Here is a 25,638-nt window from a genome sequence, read left to right as displayed (position 1 = left end):
CCGCGACTGTCGCTTCCTTAGTCGTGATTGTAATAGCATCTCGAGTGAGTTCATCAGCATCTACTACTGCCGTAAAGGCTTTCTTTCCTCTGATCCATGCAGCATCTACAAAAGCCGCATGTTCTCTGTCCTGTTCTATCTCCTACAGGAGAGCTTTGGCCCTTGCCTTTCTTCTTTTCAGGTTGTGCACCGGGTGCATATTGCCACCTGGTGTTTTGAGCCAGCCAACAATCATCATTGGGTGCCCAGCAAGAACGGAGAAGACGACGAAGTCGAAGATCCCGCGCCAGCTGGAGAACTGTCTCCTTCGTGTCTGGCATTCTTCGTGTCTGGCTGCTGGTACTGTTGCTTGCGCTTGCCTTAGCGCGTGACAATATTTCTGCGGAAAGGAGTGGTCTTGATGATCTTTCTTATGCTATCTTTTAGTTCTATTGAGTCTTCCGAACTTTTGGATTCGGTTGGGTACCACCTTACCCCTTGGAGTATTGCTCTACCTGACCTTGTTTCGGAAAGCCTCTCTCTGTGGGCAATTTGCTGAGCTTCAATTATCTCGGCTATTGTGTTGCGGAGCCCCAGTTTCAATTATTTATCATCCGGTGTGCTAAGCGGCAATCCCATTGTTGTTTGGACAAGCCTTTTAATTAATCTGTTCAACTTCTTTAGCTCCGTCTGTGTCCATCTAAGCATCCCTGCTACATATGAGAAGTGACACAAGGCGAAAGCGTGTACCAGTCTCATTGCGCTCTCCTCTCCCAACCCTCTGTGTCTGTTAGTGATTCTCCTTAGCAGTCTTATTACCTCCTCAGTCTTGCTTGTTATGTGTTGTATTGTTTTTCCATTTGCCCCGTTTGCCTCCAGGAATAACCCTAAGACTTGACTTGCTGAATAGTTTTGCCTGCCTTCGTGGTTAGTACTAACCTGGGTTCTTCCTCGGGAACATATCCCCTCACTTTTCTACCCCTTCTCCTGTTACTGAGTACTAGGAGTTCAGACTTCTCAGCAGAGCATTAGAGTCCCATGTCTTCTAAAATGGACTCTACCTCATAAATGCTCTCTTGAAGTCTGCTTTCCACCTGTCCCACACTTCCTTCAGCGTTCCATATTTTCACATCGTCTGCATAAATGGTAAAGTGAATGCCCTCTGTCCCTTTTAATCTCTTTGCCACTTTTGACGTCGCCAGGTTGAAAAGCATAGGTGACAAGACCAGCCCTTGTGGCGTCCCTCTGTCACCGAGATCCATCGTCTTTGATTTAATATCCCCGAATCTAAAGTGTGCTGAACGATGACCAAGAAAGGCTTGAAACACTTAATATAGTTTTCTGCCCAATCCCAGTTCAGAAATGACCTCAAGTATTGCTCTATGCTTAATTTTGTCAAAAGCTTTTTTGACATCTAACCCCAAGAGAGCTCTCTTGGGGTTGGATGTCGAAAAAGCTTTTGACAAAATTAAGTGTTCTTTGGACTGACTAAGAGCAGTTGATGTTTGATTAACAGCATGACATCTTGTGTGGACAAGCCTGGTTTGAAACCAATCAGATTATGCGGTGGGATGTCATTGTCCTCCACATATTTCGTTAACCTGTTCAATATGACATGCTCCATTGTCTTCCCTAGACATGATTTTGACGAAAGTGGCCTGAGGTTTTTTTTTTTTTTGAGGTGATGTTTTCACGTTGGCTTCAGGTGCTGATAGTACGCCCTTTTGCATGCTTTTCCTTTATTCACACGCGCTGCGAGTTCGTAAATACTACGAGGTGTCCCTCACGGGAAGACGTGGCCTTCGGATGTCGTCCCAATTTTCTGGTTGTACAAGCTACTCCGGATATACGAACACGCCACAGTTGTAGCACGGTATGCTTTTACGGACGGAACAATTTAAAGAATATGCAACTACGGACAAGGGTTGCGGTGAAATGGTCCCCCTATACGCGCGACCATTTAATTGCAGTCGGTTGGTTTGGGCTTTCACGCACATTATCCCCAATGAATTATCTAATTTCAAGGTTCTGTTACTTGCACTAAAGTACCATATTTAACGGTTTGACTGGGAATAAACAGCATCGCGAATTTGTTTTCGGAACATTATTTAAACAGTTTTATCTCATTTTTCTGATGTATCATTTTCATCCTGCACGAAAACCAATAAACCTTCAATGTGTTGCAGACTTTGCATTTTTACTGCACCTGTATTAACCCACACATTAAAGGTAATTGCATATTGCGATTACTTCAGGGCATCGAATTTCTTTTGTTTATGCCGGTCGTAACATATCGCAGTATTTTAAGAAACTACTTCGCCATAAACATCCTTGCCTTTCCTTGCTTCCCTCTCTCTACTTCCTGTAAAACACGTGCAACAATGTGAAAAGCAGGCAAACACCTTGTTTTTAAAAGCAGTAGATAACACATTAAACAAAAGCAGACCAAAATTGTGCAGTGAAGTCAGCCGGTTGCATCCCTTCCTGTGAATGATAGCATCCTTTCAAGTGTGGGTGGTTCTTGCATGCCACAGCCCATAAAGTGTGCAGACGCATCACGAGGCATAGGCCGTGGCCAACAAGATGGAGGTAATGTTGCTGAGTTTGCAATTACATGTATTACTGCATAAACTCGTATAACATATACCATCATTACTTAGCCGAGCTTGCTCTGACTCATATTCACCAAAGTTATACTCAGCCGAGCATGCTCTGAGCCATATTCATCAACGTTATACTCAGCTGAGCTTGCTCTGACTCATATTCATCAAAGTTCTACTCAGCCGAGCTTGCTCTGAGTCATATTCATCAAATTTCTACTCAGCCGAGCTTGCTCTGACTCATATTCATCAAATTTCTACTCAGCCGAGCTTTCTCTGAGTCATATTCACAAAAATTCTGCTTAGTCGAGCTTGCTATGAGTCATATTCATCAAAGTTATTATACTCAGCTGAGCTTGCTCTGACTCTCATTCATCAAAATTCTACTCAGCCGAGCTTGCTCTTAGCCATATTCACCAACGTTATACGTCAGCCGAGCTTGCTCTGAGTCATATTCATCAAATTTCTACTCAGGTGAGCTTGCTCTGAGTCGTTAAGCAAGGGGAATCGAGCCAACGGCAGATGCCGGCACCACCCTCATCATCAAGTTATCTACGTTCACTGCGCTAGCTCGGTCCCACCGAAACCCTCTCCACTTCTGTGAGCTGCTCGCCTCTTGTGAGTCAATTAGATAAACAAAGCCTGTCAAGGTAGGCCGTCATATTCGCTTTGAAAAGCAGACAAAAGTGACCTCTAATATATGAGGAGAGCGTTTGATTGGACGGTTTAATCAACGCTGCGGTCACCGCCCGATCCTTACGCCGGCGGTCACGTAATCTTGACGCGAGGAGACTTGAATAAAAAAAAACACCTTGGAATAGTTTAACGTTATAAGGCCCCAGCTACTGCAAGTAGTAGGATCTAGAGCGATGATATTACTTGCCGTGGCTGAGTTTCTTTACGGTGTATGAGCAACCAAGCGTAGAAGGCGAAACGTTCGCACGGAAAAAGAACGCAGAAAAACGAACAATGAACTGCAGTTTATGTTTATTAATGGCAAAAGTGAAGATAAAATAAAGTATGCGCTAAGCTCTAAACGATCTACGTGCATTTGAGAAAAACATAAGACCGCGCAGAATATCGTGGGCGCTCAAGGTCAGAATGGATCAAGCGTTACAGGTTAAGTCAGCTAACAGGTAAATATATGTTAAACGCTATAAGTCAGGTCGACTCCTTCAAACAGATGCCACCCACCCCGATATTACTTCTTGCTTTTAAGTGAATCATCATGAACGTTTTTATCCTGTTAAGTCGTTGAGGTATGAGCGACATTTCTACCGTCTGGGTAATCTACGAAATGGTGGTCCCCGTCCCCAGAGGAAAAAAAAAGAAGAAACTAATAAAGATTTCGGGATAACCGACTCTTCAGTGGCCGAGTTTCTTATAGTTTGCTGCTAATGAATAAGAAGAAACTTGACTGAAAGATACAAGCAAGCAAAACAAGAAACTTCACGTACTACCCCCAAGAACCACGGTATCACCGAGAAACTAGAAGAGGAGACAAGTCATTTCGATTCCGGCTATGTGAGGTGTCCTGAGAAATAACACGTGTACTGCTGCGCCTGCTAGAGATCTAACAGCTACTGAACTAAGAGCGGTTGCAACCTTCAAGATCCAAACAGTGAGGTAACGTACAGGTGAAAATTGTCGAGAAAGCGGCTAAGCGTTGATGCCGGCTTCAAGTGCTGCCGTGTGGGCTTTCCTCATTGAACCTGTGCTTGGATCGCGCTGCATTTTCTCAAGCTTGAGCCAGATGCCATCGTGGACCACTGTGGTGATGAACGCCGAGCTGAGCTTGATAGGTTCCTGCACGGGGATAAAGAAACCGAGATAAAGACAAAGGCGAAAGAAAACAGCAAGGTTTGTTTTTTGCAAGGTTCTCGGTGATGTTTCACGAAACGGTAATCAAACCATAGACGCCCCGGGCCTCCCCCGCACCAAAACACCACGTAGACTTTTCTTATACTTGTGAGGTAAAATAAATCAACTTCAGCTTCTGAGCTTGCTTGACAAAAAAGTTCTCTTTTTCGTTGCTGAGAGAATACTCAAGGTCAAGTTGGGAAAGTTAGGCAGAGGGCATTTTTGGGAATGCTAAATAGGTGGTGCACGACAGTTGTCTGGTAAATTCGTTGCTGATAAAAGTTGTTAAACGCGGTGACTTGGTGCGTCAAATGCTTTAAAAAACGCAATACCCAGTCGCGATACGGTGTCGAACTAAACTCCCTGGCTTCCCACCACTTCATAGAATGTAGTAACGTTTGGCGAAAGTTGGTTATACGCTTACAAAAAGTACATTGCGTAGCCCTCGCAGAAAAACGGTACTTCAGCCTGACAACTATACTAGAAATGCAGTGCACGAGAGAAAAACAAAAGTGCCTGAAAACCTCTCTCAGTTCGAGCGGCCACACTGACGTCATCTTCACCGTAATTTGGCATGAACATTCAGGAAAGATAGTTTGGCCTTGATTTTCTCTGTTAAACCTTATTTTTGTATTCATCAAATGTGGCGAAAGCTCTCAGAGAGTGATTTGGCATTAGTGCCTGATTTAGAGCTTGTCTGTTCAAGTACCACTCCAATTATCCCATGTATTCTTTGCCTACAGTTATTGCTGGCTTCTTCAGCAGTTACGGTTAACCAGAAAAGAGCAGAAGACATCAATTTACGCCATTTGACATGAATAAGTTTAATCTTCCAGAATATTTATTTAAATTCCAATATCAACTTACTAGCCGATACCTTCAACGATTGTGTACGCAATGTACACAGCTGGGAGTTCGTTGCATTATTTTACGTAGTCCCGAAAGCGCTGTCTTCGGTGAAGACGCCGTGGTAAATAGTTGTTTATGAAACTATGTAAATAACAGAAGGAAGAAAATTGCTGCTAGCCCCACTGTAACCGTGCTCAGCTGTGGATGAGCGGTGTGATGTAATTAATAGGACAGAAAGAGAGGGTAGCTGAAATGGCAAAGAAGGCGAGAAAAGCCTATTTACATTCTAATAGATAAGAGGTTCATTACTGGGTCAGAGTTTTCACCATAGTTCACGTATTTGGCAGAACACTGAAGTCACTGCTTGTAGAGCAGCCGCGGTGCTAGACCCGACTGCCGAAAGTCACCAACACTTCTCTCGAGCACGTACTAGTACGGGCAGTATGACTTGTAGATCGCCTCGCACTTACCTTGTGATGCTCATCATCAACGATTACCCGAAAATTAGTGAGGAACTTGGAGAGCATCAGTTTCATCTCGACGAGAGCAAAATTTTTTCCAAGGCATTCCCGGGGGCCTTTCCCAAAAGGCTGGAAGCTGGCCGGGTGGATCTGTGACTTGTTTTCAGGGTTGAACCTAGGATGAAGAGTAAACAATGAACAATGCGAGGAGGGATCAGAACTGGCCGAACATGAGAAGCCTCTGTCCGGAGCCATCGTTTCGGCACGGTCCTGACGAAGAGAAATCCACTTCCCGAAATTTTTGCTCGAGTCTGAGGTTTCGTTTGTTCGGCCACAGCTAATCACTTCAAGTCATCTTCCCCAAATTCATTGTACTTACTTAATCTGGCATAAAGCAAATAAACCCAGAGAAATGTCATAAGGAAAAAAAAAGTGGAAATGAACAATTATGTACAAAAGTTTAGCGTTTTGAGCGAGATAACTTTTGCGTAGGATTAGTGCGTAGCTCGTCCAACAGCAACCGCTCAATGAACAGTGTAACGTTTGCGATTGTGTCAGATGCTTTACGGACAAAATTACGCATCTGGCCTCATCTCACGTCTGGCTGCTTTTCTCATACGCTCTTCTACGTAGGCAAGCCATTATTTATGTCTGAGCAATGGTTCCCCATTAAAAGATGGTTTGAAAGCGCGCTTTAAAGACAAATTATGGCATAATTACTGAAAGCTGAAAAGGGTATGAAAACTATTGCTGAACATGCTTCTAGAGGCCCTTGTATATCATTATTTCATTGGAACACGTATTTTTAGCAATCAGTTGAGGAACAGAACAACAAATTATTGTTGAGAAACGGGTTGACACGTCTCGGAAAAACTTGTTGCCTGTGCGCAAATATTTATATATGCCACTTCTACGTAATATTAGAGTATTTTAGCACACCTTACCTGCACTACACTACTTTTACAGCTACCGCATGCCATAAAATGCGCATACCATGCTCGGTAAACACAATTGGCAGTATATTCTACCATGGTTCTCAACATACACTTTAAACGCAAAAATGCGCAACACGAAGTGCCACGGTTGTCAGGGCAATGCTTTATGGCAGCATTGAGGAAGCGATGATTGCAAAGCTGAAGTCGAAAGCGCAGCAGTTTTGTCAGCGATGATAGAGTTCGACACATCGAGTGAGTTTTACGTCAAAGAGGTCTAAAATATACCATGAAGGACGCCGCTGTGTAGGGCTCCAAAATAATTTTGACAACCTGGGGTTATTTGAGGTCCATTAACGAGTTTTGTAAGCAGTTCCACCCTCATCGAAACAACTCCACCACTGCCAGCAACCGAACCAGGAAACCTCGTGTTAGCAGAACGCCGCTGAAACTTTCAGCGAGTAAATGATGATGTTCAAGTATATCAGGAGATAGTATACTTTCACATTTCTCCACGCGCTGCTTGACACATGAAACATGTTTGCTCTTCAAAGCTCCGCAAATATTTTTGTTTCTCGGTTATGCTTCCCAATCTAAGTTGTCTACCTTTTGCCCCCTTTTCGCAAATACTAAGATTGCAGAAGACAATGCGAATGATAAGGATAATGCGGAATGGTTCTCTCACCTTTCTGGATCGAACTTTTCTGGTTCGTACCAAACTTCGGGATCGTGATGTAGGTAAGTCACCGGCACCATGATGCTGAGACCCTTGGGAATTTTGGTGCCCTTGAATTCAAAGTCGCTTGCTGCACGCCGTGTCACAAAGCTGCGCATATGCGTGCAAAATCAGCGGTCTCGGTGATACACGACGACGCTATGGGGTCTGTTTTGTCTCGATACAACAAATCGGGCTTAGTAATAGCAGGGTCCTGGTAAAAACTATTCGCACTATGTTTCCTTCATTCACTGGTGAGACGCTTAAATCAGGATGCGCCAAGCCAAACCTGGCATCTATTACCAGAAAAAAAGAAGATGCATGAGATAACTAATACCTCTTGCGGCTAGGAAGGCTAGAAGCGTTTAGAAACGCTACGTTAGAAATGTATAAAGACTTGGAACTCTGACTTCGCTAAGAACTAGAACTGTTTGAGTAGCACACTGCAGTGTGTTCAGGTTAGCGTTCTACACTCCGAGAAATTTCTAATTTCTCTAGTTGTGCAAGAATAAATATAGGGAGCGTTATTGTTTGTATTGTACGTACATGACTGATATTGCTAACACACACGAATAGCCTGATCTGACAACATAAGCTGACGACACAAATAAACTTTTTTTATCTCGCTGTTTGTCCCAAATAAAAAGCTATGGTAAATGTCTATTTAAGCTAACTGCATATCTGCTTAGTGGCTGACAAGATAAGCCCTAATTTGTCGAAGAGAAACTACATTCATTTTTCTCCCATTTATACAGCAGGACGTATCATTCTGGAAGTTGTTTAATATCATACAAAATTACGGCGAGCTTCAAACTGAAATTTTCTTCGTGTTTGTTTAATGAGAAGATGAGGAACGTTCCTTGTAACTTTCACGCCACAAAGTTAGCTTCTGATTGGAGTAAAATTCTGATTGGAGTAAATTGGTTGTCTATAGGTAAAATCTCAACTGTTGACACCCTGGCTAAATATAGCCATGAATTACGCACTTGGCAATCTAGGTTATTCTATTGGATTTTTGTTTATGGAAATACGACCTGAAGTAATTCTCTTAACATTTTTTAAACTCGGAAACACGCTTTGCGTTCTATAGAGATTGTTCGTGGCAGACCTTTAGAAATACCCACGTCGCCGCTAATACATAAACACAGCACCTTTAAAACAAAGTATGCTGAAACACATTTCTTCTTACTTTAACACATCCATCGTCATGAACTGTATTTTTCTTTTTTACTTAATTCGAACAGTCGAAATATTTGCCGAAAGAAATTAACCTTTTACCAATAACGTGCGGCAAGCAAAGACTAATCTACAAAATTCCAAAACTAATAAATTGATTTCCTTTGGAAACTGAATATACGTCTAACTAAAACGTTTTAAACCTGTCATTAAAGAACACCTAATTGAACAAACCAAAAATAAGTTATTTAGTAGAGATACCCTACAGGCATCTTGCTAGCATTAAAAATATTTTCTATTGCTTGTGCACGTGTCAGCTTTGAAATAGTGTTCTGTTTTATAACTGACCTTTTGTTTACCTGTATAAAATTAAGTATTTTTAATTGTAGTTTATATGCAATGAGTTGTGGATACTTTCTAGTTCTTTGCGTATCTTGCATAATTTTGATGCACGTTGACTTACTTCATCATCCGGTTCACGCGCTTGTACAATCTATTATAAGAATGTAGTGAAGTACTTGTGCACAATGCCGACTGTTCTCCGGCTGTCCAAGACCCTGTCAGGCTCTTATAGTTTGTCTTCTGGCCCAGTTATCGTTGAAAAGGAATAAACTTTCACTTTCACTTTGCCTGATAAGAAAATATGCCTATAAGAGCTTGCCGTATACGTTCTTACTGCAATCTTTTTTTCTCAAGACAAAACCATTTCCTTATTTTAAATAGTAATTGGCGAGAAACTGCTAAGAAACCTGGTAAGAAACTGCCATGCATAAATAAAACATCACGGCTTGCTGTCTCAATCGTAGATTTATTAAGACTATGTGGAACTGTAGAACTTACATTTTAAATCCCGACCCGCATGGAGCAATTTTCTTGCGAAAAACTGGCGAACGGCCGCGCGCGGCGTGCGCCCAGCGGCGGGCGGCTGTTCGCCGTCGATCAAGGTGGGCTATAGATATGTTCGCAGGCGGTCAACGGCTCGCCGGTAACGGCGAATGAAGGCTGTCAGCGCGGACCAATCAGGGACTTCCTGCCGCCGCATTTCACTCGTCTAGCCAGCCAAAGAGCCTATAGAGCGAACATGGCGACAAAAGCTGCGCGCATCGCGTACAATGACCGACTGATCACAGCCGTCCAGGCGCGAACAGTATGGTTCAGTTGCAGATACAAAACTATTTTTTCACAGTATTTTACTGGGAATGCAATCACGCTGTTTCTAGCAACACTGAAATCGTGGCGGTGCCGGCCACCTGTTTTTCGCCGCAGTTGGATGTAGCACGAAGGCGGCACGCTGGCGTTCCACCGCGCTCGTGCGGCCCGCACGAAGTTCGCCGGGAAAGTTCGCTCCATGTGAGCCGGGCTTTACCCTATTTTCCAGGTTAGCAACTAAAGTACAAGGCTGAGCGTCTAGAGGTATGTGTTGGAAGGTGTCACACCTATAGCTCATTCTCAGCAGGACATTCGTTGTTTGAAATCGAGACGCGCATTTGCGTAAGCACTCACCCGACTACTCCAGTGTAAAAGCGCATAGATTCGTTCAAAACCATATCCATGTAGGGCATTTCCATCACGTTCTTCGATGTAAACTTGCCCTAGAATAGAAAGCAGTTTTGTAACCTGAACAAATGGCACTGCGGCGTATTAATTAGAGCTGGGCTTCTACTGGCTTCTAAGCACAACACAATACCTTGTAGCAGTTGTGAACTTTTGCCTTTTGTCTGAAGTTAGGCAAAGACAAACGTGGCAACCACAGACCATGAACGAAATTTCGCTTTAGCACCGAAATTGAACTTTCCACTTGGAAAGTGACGTGGGTCAATTTCAAAATTCGACAGAAAGATCTGTCGACAGCTCGATTTCTTTTCGCGAAGAAGGAAATGTGTTCAACTTGAAAAAAATGGTGGAAAGAATGATAGTCTAATGCGTCTAAGAGTTGCCCTGTGGTCTATAGACCACAGGGCAAGAGACTTCCTGTTACTTGAAAAGATTCACTGAAAGCACTTGGCTTTTGTGTCATTTCTTTCAAACGGAGCCGGTACGAACCAGCTGGCGAACAAGTCCTACACAATGCAGTCTTTTATAGTTAAAACAAAACTGGCCTTGTCATAACTAAAGAACATTAGGCTTTGATACACATTTGTGTGACGCTCTGAGAAAGATATGTGGACCGCCGCTCTACGAGAGAGTTCTGAGTGCCATGCAAAACAACAGTAGCTCCAGAATTGTTGATTACTGGGCAAGATAGTGTGGAATCATGGTGAAAATGCAGCGCTAAAGCCCGGGTTTTAGAGCTGCATTTTCTCCAAGAAGTGGCTGGCCCAGCACCAATGACGATAGCTATGATGATGACTGAGATGACGACGATCTAAACTAACATGACAATTAACGACGGCATACCCAACAAGATGTCATGATGAAAGCAGCACTACGGCTCACGTTTCACGAGCCAAGCCGGCATCTGATGGATGAGTAAAGAAAATTTGGTTCTTTTGTGTTCTGTCTTCGTCTCTTCTGCCAGTGAAATAGCATTTAAACATGACGATAGTATACCAGTGATCAACACCACGACAGTTAGCTGAAATGCTTCAAAATGTTTTGAAGGATAGCAGCGGCTCTCGCACTTCAGGAAAGTCGCACGACCCAAAGTCGCAAATTCGCCCGGGGAATTCATTTTCTCGTCCGCTCACTCACGTCTTTCTGGAGTACCTCCGAGATCTCAGCCTGTAGCCTCTCTTGAATCTCAGGATGCAACGCGAGAAGGTGCAGAGTGAGGCCCATCGTGTTTGGTGTCGCTTCTAGGCTGGGAGAAATAGGAGCATAGACTGTGCTTCAGAAAACAACTTGATCATCGCTAGTTTGCTCTAAGAAAAAGAAATGTTTAGACTCTGTTGTATAGACCAGTTTGTCAACCCGCACATTTACTCCAAGAATGCATACTGCCTTCCACCGTTATAAGAAGTTTTTTTTTTATTCATTCATCTTACTCCTCGTGAAGTCAGTTCATGGCTTGTTATTGCGTAGCTGTGCATATCAAATAAGAACTTACTGAGCATTGAGAGGTTTTATAGCCTGTCTAGTAACTTGCTCTTCAAGCAGAAGCTAGCATTCTGCTACAAAGAAACGTTAGCCAAAGATAATGAAGGTCTCGAGAAGATTGTATTATTTCTAAAGCTTTACATTGCAAGGAAAATTGTACTTGTCTGTATCTACTCGTACTGCGTCTCCATGTTCTTTATACGTTGCTCTAAGCTGAGCAACATATTAGAGACGTAGACATCAACTTATGTAAGAACAAGTTCTCCTGGAATATCAGCCTCTATAAAGTTTAAGGTTGAATTGATTCGTTCGCCCGTTTGTCTGCTCGATTGTACGAGCACGCTCGTATTTTGTGAGTGTCATAAGTGCATGTCGAAGTGAATTTTAGTAACAATAATCCTTCCACAAAAATGCTTTATTATCTCGCGGTCTCACACAAAATAGTAGTATATACACGAAATAAGTTTAATTGGAACTTTGTTTATTGTAAGAAAAAGAGAGAAAACTTTACATACCCGGCAATCAAATAAAATGCCGAATTCGCGATCACTTCTTCTCTCGTTAGCGCCAGCTTCGTTTTCCCGTCAAATCCTGTTTGGGAGATAAATTATAGGAAATTGCGCCACCGTGTAGTGTTCACTGACATGTTGCGATATACCTCGCCTGCTACCTTGCTTCGTGCTGTGAACCGGAGTGTGACCGGTACTGTTTAAAGCGATTCTCGCAAATTGACAGGATTGTGTGACAAATTTTCTCTCGGTAACACTCTGAACCATGTGACGTTGCATGCATCTGTAAGTGATATCGACACCGTGGGTGACTATGTAGCATCTTGACAGAATGTGTGAAAGTACCCACGCAGATGTTTTATATTTTTTTGCTTTTTGGTGATCGACATACTACTATTTTTCAAGAACAACATCCTTGCTATGAGCAGAACGTTGCCGTCCTCCGTGGACGTAATACCTGCTGTAGCCGGTGAACCACATGCTACACGGCACCACCATTTTACGAGTTTGAATGGGGCACAAAACTCTGCACTAATAAATAGTTTACAAAACATGGCGTTTGTGACGTGTTCCCGGCTCTTTCAATCGCTCCCAGCGCTTGCAGTATGTAAAAGCCTTGCCTTCGAGATTAGTGTTTTCTATTCGAAGCGGTTTGGACGCCATCTATTGCCAAGCGTGAATGTAGCGTAAAAGTACAGCGGTTACTGCGTGTAGCTTCCACTTTCAGGGGTACGAGTTCATTCTACAGGGACGGAGAGGCTATGCCTTTCGCCATACGGCAAGGATGAGGACAATGGCTGACGAAGCTGACACGAAGGAGTAGCGCAAGGAACACATAAGCCGAGGGACGGGCACAACAAATTCAGTTTGGAACTTTGGAAGACTTTAATGCATAACATCACATCAATCCCACCAGTTTATTTGTACAGGCAACTTGTTCACATTTGTCTATATAACTCACAAAAATAACGCCAATGTTATACTTGCGGACAACTTTCTGTGGCAATGAAGGAAGAATCTGCGTAAGGCAAAATGCGCTCAAGTAACAACACCCTTAAAAAAATCTCACATTCTCATCCACGTTAGTTTAGGCTGTGGGATTAGCATTAGCGTTACATTAGCATCACATTTACAACACCAAAATGAGGCAAATACGCGGCTGAGTGCTAAATCTCACTTAACTTCCTTTTTTTTTTCTCTCGCTCTCTTTTGTGTTTGGTCAAGTGCGAAACCTTTGCACATGAAAGCTGCCCTGATTCAGCATCTGCTCCAAAAAATCAAGTTCTTTCACAAGCTGCCAGACTACTTGGCGCGGTAACACAGTGCAGAAGATACGCCCCTCTAGTTTTCCCTTCATTGCCACAGAAAGTTGGCCGCTAGTAAAGAAAAAAAAGCTACTATTGACGTGTTTGTTTATCTGTTTTGAGCTAAAAAATATTGTAATGTCTGTATTCACTTTATTTGTCTTGCAGTTCATCGATAGTTCCATGCGTTAACAAAGGGAACCCTGCTAGAACCCTTGAAAATGTTCTGGGGTCCTGCCTGTACAAAAAGAGGGCGTTATATATCTGAGAGAGACAGTACAGAATAATTGATTCAGTTGAGCTGCTATCGTAGTAACAACCGTAATCGTTTAGACAAGACAGTAAATATGGCGTTAAGAAGGTATCGAAGTTTAAAAGAAGGACGAAAACATTTATTGCAGCCTGAAAATATGGAGGCTTTTGGAATATCTTGGAGTACTTTTCCGGTGCAACATGCTTCCTTCTAAAGAAAGATAACATTGCCGCTTCTCACGCTCGAGCTTGCGGGGAAATAATGAACCCGGAGTGAGAACTTACCGTGTGCGTCGCTCTTGAACAGCTCTCCCGTATTTTCCTTGTTCAGAAGAAGCTGCAGAACATCAGCTTTCTCACGCTACAAAAAATATCCGAGAAATAGATTATTAGAAAAAAAGCCGTTAGATCCCACACACTGTGGGAATCGATGTTATGCGAAGCAGTGTGCGGGGGAGCCTTACCAAGTTAACGAAACGACCATGAAAGCACCAAGACGTAGGCGGCTGTTTCATGACCTACATGACACGCATGTCATGACATTCATGTCATGAATCCTCGGGAGTCGCTTTAGCTACACCTAAGAGACCTTAACGCGAAAGCCTTAGTCACGCTAATCAGCATGAGTTCGACCATCAACGCTTAGCCTTTTCCTTCACTTAATACCACATCAGAACCCATTCCATTGGTTTTTGAGTGTTAATCTTTTTTTGCTGAGTCATTGTTGTATTTGCAGAGTCATGCTCATGACTATGACTTCTACCATCAGCCTTTAGTGTTTCCTTCACATATTACCCATGTCCGAACCCTTTTCAGTGATTTTTGAGTGTTAATCTTTTTTCGCTGGGTCATTGTCATTTTAGGTGGCTGTTTCAGGGTCTACATGACACGCATGTCATGAAATTCATGTCATGGCCTATCATTTATGTTCGTCATATACTCTTGTCATACTATGCCAATTTTGGTACGTACCAAGTTAGTGAAACGGCCGTGAGAGCACGAAGACGTAGGCAGCTAGATAGATAGATAGATGGATAGATAGATAGATAGATATATAGATGCTGTCAAAGTGGCAAATATTCGCCAAGAAATGCTTCGATTTTAAAATATCACCCTGTCGAGAAAATTCCCCTGATTCCCCGTGATTCCCCTGTCGAGAAAATGGGGGTAAGCTAAGCTTGTCGTGTGTGTCATGACCTTCATCAGGGTAACGTAAAGTTTACATGTCCTGGTAATTAAGCATAAACGTTTATTAAATGAATATATCGAGGGAAGGAAACGTACAATGCAACGGAAGGAAAGGTTGCATGAAAGGGAAGCAAAAGTAGAAGGAAAGGGAGCGAAAAGTACCGCGAAAGGGAACGGAAAGTAGTACGAAAGGGAAAGTAGTAGGTCAGGTACACACACGACAAGCTTCGCTTACTCCCATTTTCTCGACAGGGGAAGGGCTGGTGATTTTCCTTCTTTGTTTCTTTCTCTCTCTGTTTCTTTCTTTCTTTCTTTCTATTTTTTCTCTCTCTTTCGTTCTTTCTCTCTTTCTTTTGTTTTCTCTCTCACTCTTTCTTTCTTTATATCTCTCTTTCTCTCTTTCTTTCATTCTCTCTCTCTTTCATTTTTGTCCTTGGTATGTGCCATTGAGCTTGGACCCTTTCAGCGCCATCACCAGGATCGGCCCACTTTTCAGTGTGACACCACCACCACCACCACTGCCGAGACTTGTGAGCCTATAAAGTTTCGCTTTAAAAAAACCCAAATGTCATACACCAAGAGAATTCGCTATATAATAGTACCAACAAAAAACCGTTCGTTTTCTGCAACGCCCGAGCACTACAGTAAAATACCACTTAAACGAACGTCAGTTAAACGAACTATTCAGTTCGTTTTCGAACTGAATACTATACAGTTCGTTTTCGAACTCTGCGCTATAATTCGCCAGTTTAACGAAATATACTGCAGAACGCATTTCAGTTCTACGAACATATTTTGTGACACTATCCAATGGCTCCCACGTCATATTGATCCGACGTACAACGGCACTTTCTGTAGCATAGCTTTACCGTGGCCTTCGCGATAAGTTCCGCCAGCGGCGCGCCACCGGCGCCCATCGCAGAGGCCATTATTTTACGCTGATAATGGTGCGTCATACGACGTGACAAACACTCGGGCCCCTTCACCTTTAAACTGGATTGGCTGGCTACATACGTAGCCAGCCAATGACAGCTGATACACTGATGACAGCGCTGAACCCGGTGGCTGGAAGGAATTGTTTGAAAGACTGGGTACAGACAGCGCTTTGCCTTTTGAGGACGATGCCACCTGTGACTTTCGCGTTGAGACATGCGCCACTCTGTCGAAAGAAGAGATTGTAGTGAGCGTCCTACCTGAGGAAGAAGAAGAGGAGGAGGAAGAAGTAACCCTTGCATGGAAGCACCAAGCATTTTTTTGGCCTCTCCCTCTCAGTGGGTGCGAGCCATGGTAAAGGATCATCATCATCATCAGCTAAAGAAGCACGAATGAACTGGGACAAAGTGAAGTTCTTCGCTGCCCAGCAGAGTCTTGTGCCGGACAAGGTTAATGAGAGCTTGGACACAGTGACTCAATTCATAACCAGTGCAGTTTTAAGGGCACAAGTGCAGCAAAAAATTATTGCATTCTTCAAAACATGCTAAATAAGCAGAAATTCACATTGAAATCAGCAGCATTGCAAATAAAAGGGTTCAAATTTAATTTAAGCAGCTGATGTATTTTTTAGCTCCTGATAAGTTGCAACATGGTTATCTCAGTTCAGCGAACTTTCACTTTAACGAACTTTTTCCTGGGGTCCCTTGAAGTTCGTTCAAGTGAAGTTTCACTGATATAGCGTGGGTTTTCAAAATTCGTCGCAGTTCCAACATTTTAAAGACATATAACTTGCTGTAACACCCTCCTCCACCCCTCTTTTCTTGCAAACTATTATGACCGGATCTCAAGGCATTGGTAAGCGCCTGCATTGACGGATGGAGCATCCATGCGGCAGCTGGAGTGCTGTCACATGGATGGACCACGTATTTTCCCAGAGGAATAGGTGAAATACATTTTATTTTGTTTTGCAGTTTAGTTTCATTTTAGGATTCAGCCTTTTTTCTTTACTTCTCGTCGTATATTTCTTATAATTTCATTGGCAACTTAATTGCTTTTAGTAATACCAGTTCAACTTCGGTGGTATACAATCTGGGCTCTTGATCAAATATTCTTTTCTACAGCGAAACATCAGAAATTAGGGTTCAATGTGAAGCAGAAATCACTCACGAGAATACTGTCCTAACAGAGAAGCATCCGGCATGGGCCCAAACCCATAGCTTTTGTATTCTAGATGAATGTTTTGTTGGTTGTGCTCGTACTGCTCGGCCTTCGAGTCCGCGTCAATGCCATAAGACGAACTTACAAAGAGAAACGGTAGGAGGCAAACGGAAACTTTAATGATTGTAATGTTCCCTTTATTTTACCATCACTAACAGTAATAGAGAATGATACGAGTACTTCGTCTTCTTCTCTGCCTTGTCCTTCTTTCTTCTCGCTCACGAAGTCCATCTTCCACCTTTTATGATCGTTACACAGGTCCCACCTTGATCGCCAACCCTCTTGGGTTGATAAGACATCACATTGCCGACCGATGCCACCTCAGTCGCGTTTTGTGGTCCACTGTACCAAATTGATTTCAAGACTTCATGTTTGCTGGCTGTCTTCAGCACGATATAGGGACCTGTGAAAGGAGCTTTTGAGCCTCGCAAACCTCTTCGAACGAGAATAAAATCTCCTGCTTTGATGTCAGGTGCCTTTGTGGAATGAGCACAGTCGTAGTGACGCTTCATGGCGACCTTATATTTCTTGTGTTCTTGGAGTGTTAACACAGACCAAGGAGGTGATCAGCTGGAAGCCACTTCGATTTTCCATGGTAAGCGAAATATGGGTTGCATCCCAACGCAGTTGTATGAGAGTGGTTATGGTGATTAACAGCCGCTTCAACAGCACACTTCCAACCACCTTGGAATTCTAGAGAGAGTGTCATAAACAGCTTCATATCTCTTATCGCTCTCTCGGCCAACCGATTGGCTTCAGGATGATAGGGTGCAGCAAAACGAAGTTGTATAACTTCGTTGTTCAGTCCATTGTTTCAAACGCTCGCTTCTGAAAGCAAGGTTATTGCCAGCCACAATAACTTTGACATTTTTGAACATTTCACGACTGAGTAGCTATATGATGCTGTTAACATCTTCTTTTCCTGCCCTACACGCAACCATTCTCGTGCATTCGTCGATGGCCAAAAGAAATGCTTGTGTAGTTCTCACTCCCTCCCCTTTTTATTGCGATAGCAATTATATGGACCCTCAAAGCGGATTTCCGCCGTCGCCGTGAGGTTCCGTATGACGTCAACGGCGATGAAATCATCGCCCCACGCTGTATGCTGTATATGAGAGTGAAAGCGCGCGAGGGACGCGCGCTTTCACGGGGAGGGAACGCACGGCGAAGAGCAAAGGCGCGTTCTGCGCCGTGGTCCCTGAAGACGCCGCCGCGAGCCGAACGCTGAACGGACGTGCCTAACCTGGGATCCGTACTTCTTGGCCCGTTTCACCAAAACTCTTCACCCTTTCTCCACGAAACTTCACCAACGCATCTGTGAAGGTAAGACGATCCGTTTGACACCTTCGGAGCCCGATTCCGTCTATTTTCAACCATTTCGAACCTTTTTTGTGATCTGCCACGCCACCTACGCACTAAGCCTAGCACGCGACGCTTGACTCCGAGCCCCTGCGCAACGTGCAGCTGCGTTCCGCGCCACACCTGCGGCCGACGCCGCCCGGTTTCGCTGCCTCCGCCGATACCGTTCGCAGCCCTCCAAGCCGCCGACATGGCATACCAAGTCGAAAGCGTGTCCATCACCCCTGCTGAGCTTGAAGCCGACTCACGATGGATCCGTCGGGTGAAAGCACACCGTGCAGTCGCGGCCCACCAGGCCATCGCCTCGACGCCGCCTAACTCACCCCCATCCACGACCACTACTCCACCGCCAGCCGCCACCCCCAGCACTACCACTCTCCGTCGTCATGCTCCACTCCCTCGATTCCCAGCAGATGACTTCAAAATCGTCTTCAGCCCGGGAGGGAAGCTTGACCTCCGCACTACCACTAACGAAGCCCTGCTCCAAATCTTCTGCACTCTTGCCACCATCGACTATGCCACTGCCCGCTCCGCCGTGTACGGATCAATCCTTACAACTCCCCATCTGTCATTGTCAGCACCCCATCTGAGCCGCGCGCTCGTCTCTACATCCGGGTATCGGAACTCGGCCTGGGTCCCACCGCTTACCCCCTGCGTGCCTACATGGCAGCACCTGACAACGCCCTCCGCGGCATTATATACAACGCCGTGGACTCGCAAACACAGGACGAGATCGTCCAAGATCTACAAATCATGAATGCCATCGCCGACGCACACCAGATGGGGCGCTCGCAATCTATCCTCATCACCTTCGTCGGCACTACAACACTCCCCAGTGCCAACGTCTTCAACTGCGGGATCTACCACTGCCACCCGTTGCGCCCGAAAGCCGAGGCCTGCACTAACTGCTGGGCTCCTGGCCACCGCGCGGACGTTTGCACCAAGCTTAAGTCCGCCCTCTGTCACCGCTACGGCCAGGCTCACAAGGCAGTCGAGCCCCCGACCTGCGTCCCCTGCTGCATCCTGTGCAAGGGGGCCCACGTCACGGGCTCGCGCCCGTGCAAGCTCCGGTTTGACCGAAACGCCCAGTCGTCACCTCCGGCCACCTCTAAGCCCCAGCCTCCCCCACCAGCGCCACCCACCGGGCCAATCCTCAAGACCTCCAAGACCTCCCGGCCTTCCCGCCCCCGCCGCCGCTCTGCCTCCCGTGGTACCCGGTCTGCCAGCCGCCACCGCTCCGTCTCTTTCCCGCCTCTGCCCAGGTCCGAGGCGTCCAACGCCCCCCCCCCCCCCCACCACATCACCAGTAAGCTGAAAATCGCAGCATCACACGTCGGACCCCCAAACCGCGGCCCTCAAGTCCACGGTCGCTGTCCAGCAGCTCCGAACTCAGGAGCTGTCGCGCCAGTTGCAGGCCGTGCTAGCGTGTCTGTATTTCCCCGCTCCTCCTCCTTGCCCAGATCCCGCAGCTTCACAAACGCCGGCTCGGCCGGCGCCAGCTGAATTGCCAATGAACACGGCACCCTCGGCTACGTCATCGCGGGCATCCTCTCCCACGCGCTGCCCCCCGCACAAACGCCGATCACCCTCATCCGACGACGTCGAGCCCGAGCGTGACATCGTTCGCCAAACAGCCTGCTTCTTGGAGGCGTTTGAGCAGCGCGTCATGGCGCGCTTCGCGCAACTTGAGGAGCGCATCACCAGTATCGACAACCGCGTGGCCACTATCGAATCCCACCTTACCGCCCTAGACACCAGGGTCGCGGTCCCTAGAGGCTCGCCAGAGAGCGACTGAGCCACCCTCACGCACCTCTCGCTCCCCGCCCCAATCACCTCAGCACCTACCCCAACTCCGTCCGGTGACCCCGACATCCATCATGGTCAGACACCCCCCGCACCTTAATCTCAGGCAGTGTAACTGTCGGGGGTTCCGCGGCAGGTGGAGCACCCTGCAGGTCCACCTCCAGAACATCTCTCCTGACACTCTCCCCTCCGTCATAGTACTCCAGGAACGCCTAGCTCCTGTGAAGCTGAGCGACTACACCTCCTTTCATCCTTCTTCTGAGGCCCACCCAAACGTTGCCACGCTGGTACACCGTAACCTTGCTGCACTAGCTGGACGTTTCAGACTGTGCCCATCTCCTCCTTGAAATCCTTCCCCGCCGTCGCACTGAGGCAAGCCTTTTTGTTCTGAATGTGTACAGCCCTCCCAAAGCCCCTTCAGCCCCTATACTCCTGGTCCTCCGCAAAGCACTCTCCTGCGCTGGCCACAACGCCCTGGTCGTTCTAGGCGACTTCAATACACCCCATGCTAGCTGGGCCTACCCGCAGAACACCCGCAAGGGCCACTCACTCTGGACTTTCATCCGCAACGAATCTCTTTCTATCTTTAGTGACTTCGCTGGCTCCACCAGGATCGGATCCAGTGTCTAGCGAGGTACCAATCCGGACCTTACCCTTGCCAAAAATATAGCCGATCCGACCTGGTCTAATACGGGAGTCTCCCTTGGTAGCGAACACTACATTCTCTGCGCAACTTTCCCTCTCCCCTTCCTTGCTCGCACCTCTACTCGTCTGACCCAGATAGTTGACTGGAACCGCTTAATTCCGTTCCACTCGAATCTCTACTTCCTCCCCTGCTCTTATCACCGATCTCTCTGCCTCGACTGATACCCTTTTGGTGGACGTCCATACTGCCACATCCACACTCCCTGCAGCGTCACACTCCACCACGGCAGACAACCGTCTACTGCACCTTTGGGAGGCCTATCAGGCTGTCCACTACCGGTGGCAGGCTCAGAAACACAATCGCCGCCTGCGCCTCCGTTTGGCCCGGCTCACGTCGGACATAGAGGAGCACTGCTCCTCTCTTCTTCGACAACAGTGGGGCCAGACCTCCGACCACATGACCGGCAACCTGGGCCTCCACGACACGTGGTCGTTTCTCAGCGTGCTGCTAGACCCTACACACACCACAGCTTCCCAGCGCAAGGATATCTCCCATCTCCTTCACTCCTCTCCACTCACCAATACTGACTGCCAGGCAGCCCTCGGGAACCGCCACCTCTGCACCGACCCCCCTACACCTCTTCCCTCCTACACCGGCTCCCCCAACCCCGACCTTGAAGCGGACATCTTCCTGGGAGAGGTTCGTGCTGCGCTACTGACGCTCCGCACCACCTCGGCCCCGGGGCGGACCGCATCCCTAACAAGGCACCCCGAAACCTAGATACCCCATCACTCGAAGCCCTTACTGACCTTCTGAATACAGATTGGCAGGCTGGTCCCCTTCCTTCCTCCTGGACCCATGCACGTGTCTTTCATCCCCAAACCCGGTAAACCTATTGTCCTCGAGCACCTCCGCCCCATCTGTCTCACCTCCTGTCTCAGCAAGCTGTTCGAGCACGTCAACCTGGCCCGCCTCCAGACCTATCTGGATCATCATGACCTATATCGAGATTCCATGTTCGGCTTTCGTCCCCAGTTGTCCACCCAGGATGTCATGCTCCAGCTCTCCCAGGATGTCCTACACCCCTCCCACCACAAACGCGCTCGAGCTATCCTGGCGCTGGACTTTACCAAAGCATTCGACAATGCACACCACACCGCCATTCTGGACGCTCTCTCCTCTCTTCATGTCGGACCCCGTGTCCATGCTTACATCACCGCTTTCCTCGCCCACCGCTCAGCCTAAATCTCATATGGCCCACTTTCTTCTACTTTCTCCCTTGGCAACAAGTGCTCTGTCTTGTCCCCTCTTCTATTTACATCACTCTCTTCCCGCTGGCATGTGCTCTAAGCACTATCCCAGCTCTGTCTCATGCGGGCGTGGACGTGGTGGCGACTCACGCCCGGTCTATCGGGTTGAACTACTCCCCGGCCAAATCGGAGCTTTTGCTCCTTCTGCCTCAGGGGATGGCCCTCCTGTCGCCTTCTTCACTCTCTGTCTCCCTTGACGGCTCACCCCTTCCCTTCGTCTCTACCCTCCGCATCCTCGGACTCTCTCTTCAGTCCAATGGCAAGCACACCACCCTCATCACTCGACTCAGAAACACTGTACGCCAGACCATCCGCCTAATACGCCGCATTGCCAACCGTCACCACGGCTTGCGCGAACATGACCTCTGCCGCCTGGTCCAGGCCTTTGTTCTCAGCCACTTCATCTATTCTCTTCCGTATCTTTTCCTTTCACGCACCGAGGAAGACAAAGTCAACAGCCTCATTCGCCAGACGTATAAGTTGGCCCTGTCTCTTCCCACATCTACTTCGACGGCTCGGCTACTGTCGATGGGCGTCGACAACTCCACTACGGAGCTGACGGAGGCCCATCCCACGGTCCAGCTCCTCCGTCTCTCCCGCACTCGGCCTGGTCGCGCACATCTCTCTACCCTTAAACTCTCCCCTCTTACTCCTCATCCCACCTCACTGCCCATCCCTTCTTACGTGTCCTCCCTCCTAACCATTAATCCCCTCCCTAAGAATATGCACCCTGAACACCACCCATCCCGTAGACGAACGTGAGCCTCCACGCTCTGGCGTCAGTACGAACGCCAAGCCGCCGTGGTTTATGTGGATGCCGCCCCATACCGCCACTACCTAGACCATGCCCTTGCAGTCACTGACAACTCTCTCCGACTATCTCCGACCCACTCTTACTGCCTCAGTATACACTTCAACCTCTGTCGAGGCCGAAGAGGCAGCTATTGCCCTTGCCATCACGTAAACCTCCGCGGAATACATTTTCAGTGACTCTAAGGGCCCATTCACGCTTGCGACTAGGCGAGGTCGCGCGACCGATTGCGACTGGCGACCAGAAAACTACTCAAGACGAATGATGTTCACACTTACAAATGCGACCGACGAGTCGCTAAACCGAAATGCATCACGATATGCCGTTCACGTCTGCTTGAAATGTCATCGCCGCGTAAAATAAGCGTCAGCGTATACGGACGTCCTGTTCCTTCGCATCTGATTGGTTCAGCTGTTCTGCGACTGCGGTCGCGCGACTGAAAAATCGAGCAGTGAGCGACTGGCCCGAAACAGTCGCATTTCGAGAATAGCGACCATTTGCGACTACTTGCGACTGGTCGCTTTGCGACCAACTTGGTCGTGCGACCTCGCCTAGTCGCAAGTGTGAATGGGCCTTAAGCCTACAGTCTACAACTATGCAGTTGGACGGGTGGCACCCCCAGCCACCGGTATCTTGCATTCCGACACCGTCCCCTCTCGCCCAATCCAAATCATCTGGGTGCCCGCTCCCGCGGCCCATCCTGGCAACGAGGCGGCCAATTACATCGTTCGCGATTCGACTGACCGAGCAAGGTATAGGTCCCTTTGGTATAGTACCGCGCCTGTTCCGTAATGTGATGCGTCAGTGTTTAGTTCGAACGGCTTTGTAAAATCTGGAATCGTGAGTACTGGGTCAGATGATATTATTATGACGAGTTCCTGATATGTTTTGTCACACCCCCGCGTCTACACAAATGGAGTATCCTTTTGCGTTAGTAGTGTAAGGGACTTGGTCTTTAAAGCGTAGTCCTCAATAAACGCTCTGCAATATCCTGCCAGGCCCAAGAACACGCGAAGCGATTCTACATCATATGGTTTTGTCAGCTGAGATATGCGTTTAACAGATTCTTCTTTTGTGCTCTTTGTATGTCCGTCGCAGAATCTCCCTAAGAAAACCACAGAATTCTTGAAGAATTCGCTTTTCTTTATGTTGATCTTCAGTCCGGCTTCGCTTAGTGCATTTAACACTTTGGACAAGTGTGAGCAGTGGTCGTCACGTGTTTTCGAGTAAACAACGATGTTATCCACATATATGTTGCAGAAGTTACCTGTGAAATCATGAAGCACGCCGTTGATCATTCTTTGGAACCATGCTCCAGAATTCTTCCACCCAAACGGTAGCCGGTTATATTCGACGAGATTGAAAGGAGTGACAAAAGCTGTGAAGGGCTCGAACTCTTCCTGGAGTAGAACGTGCCAGTATCCGTTGCAAAGATCGATGCGGGAAAACCAGGAACAGCCTCCTGTTTCATCGATTATGCCATTGATTCTTGGCATTGGGTAGGGAAATAAATCCGTTTGACGGTTCACGAGCCTGTAGTTGGTACACATTCTAAATGTCCCGTCGTCTTTGGGCACTATGGTAATAGGCGACGCAAAGGAAGATGTAAAAGGCCGAATAATCCTAGCGTTGAGCAAACCTTGCAATTCTTGCTTCAGCCATTTATTTTTTTTGTAGGACATGCCGTATGGTTTCTTCCGGACAACAGTATTGTCACTCAGCTTGAAAGGCACCATTGGCACCTTGGCGGCTGGTGGATACTATCCAACGCATATTAGTTCTGGATACTTGTTCGGCACCTCTTCACTTGCCGTTACCAGCTTCTATTTCACTCCAGCACCTTGCCGTATGTATTGTTTCAACCGAGTGCTCCGCTTATACATGGTCGCGACACGATATATTTATTTTCATCCTCTTCATTTCAGGAAAAGCCAAGAGAAAACTGTATGCGACATCCTGTACGATGAGTGCTTCGACATCCGTCTTGGTGCCTTGGTATCCGACGTATACCCTAGCCCATCTATCAAGTATTCGAGAACTGCCGTCATAGCTGCGCACGTTTACAACCTTGCCGATGAATGTCTTTTCCGGAGAAATCAGTCGGGGTTGACAATGCTGACCGACGCCCCGGTGTCAACTAAGACTTCAGTTGGCCTTCCGTTGACGGTCATTCGGGCATAAAGCAAACCTTGTGGCGGCGGATCGGCCATTGGCGTTACTTGTCTGGTTGTAGGGTGAGAACACATTGCTTGATATATTGCTGAGGGAATGCAACAGTTGCTCTAACGTCGCGTGTGGTCTAGGAAGAACTTCGCACTGAGACGTCTTCGTCATCCCATGAATTATTAGCGCGACTATAGATGATTCAGATAGGTTCGGGTCGGCAAGTTGCAAGAGTCGTCGTTTTTCAATGTAGTAATCGTCAGCTGTTCCTTCTCGAGGCTCGAAAAAATAGCCTTGTCCCAACAACATTCAACAGAAGTCTGGTCAAATGCACGAACGAAACAGTTTTTCCATTCGACCCATGACTCCGATGCATGGCTTGGTATCCTCAAATCAAACCACTTCCTAGCGTTTCCCGTAAGAAAACGACGCATATTGTTGATGCGATCACAGTCATCATTCCACTTATTCGACGAGCATGCATATTAAAAAAACTCAAGCCAGATCGAGGGTCTCGATTGCGTATCGTCAGAA

At 46.8% G+C, this 25,638-nt stretch overlaps 1 protein-coding gene across 1 annotated transcript in view; it reads right to left on the bottom strand.

Moving 5' to 3' along the window:
* Nucleotides 1-4,074: 4,074 nt before the first annotated feature.
* LOC119448902 (cytochrome P450 3A11) overlaps nucleotides 4,075-25,638 on the bottom strand; it is a 48,742-nt gene continuing 27,178 nt past the window's right edge. Inside the window, exons 8-14 of the mRNA XM_049666554.1 lie at nucleotides 13,959-14,034; nucleotides 12,124-12,199; nucleotides 11,264-11,372; nucleotides 10,076-10,164; nucleotides 7,367-7,507; nucleotides 5,759-5,924; nucleotides 4,075-4,385 (exon numbers count right to left, since the gene is read on the bottom strand). Coding sequence (XP_049522511.1) covers nucleotides 4,239-4,385; nucleotides 5,759-5,924; nucleotides 7,367-7,507; nucleotides 10,076-10,164; nucleotides 11,264-11,372; nucleotides 12,124-12,199; nucleotides 13,959-14,034 — 804 coding nt within the window. The 3' untranslated portion in view covers nucleotides 4,075-4,238. The remainder of the gene's footprint in view (nucleotides 4,386-5,758; nucleotides 5,925-7,366; nucleotides 7,508-10,075; nucleotides 10,165-11,263; nucleotides 11,373-12,123; nucleotides 12,200-13,958; nucleotides 14,035-25,638) is intronic.

This window comes from Dermacentor silvarum, chromosome 4 (assembly GCF_013339745.2).
Source record: "Dermacentor silvarum isolate Dsil-2018 chromosome 4, BIME_Dsil_1.4, whole genome shotgun sequence".
NCBI classification, from domain to species: Eukaryota; Metazoa; Arthropoda; class Arachnida; order Ixodida; family Ixodidae; genus Dermacentor; species Dermacentor silvarum.
Note: the sequence above shows the minus strand (reverse complement) of the source record. Positions and strands in the feature narration are given on the sequence as shown.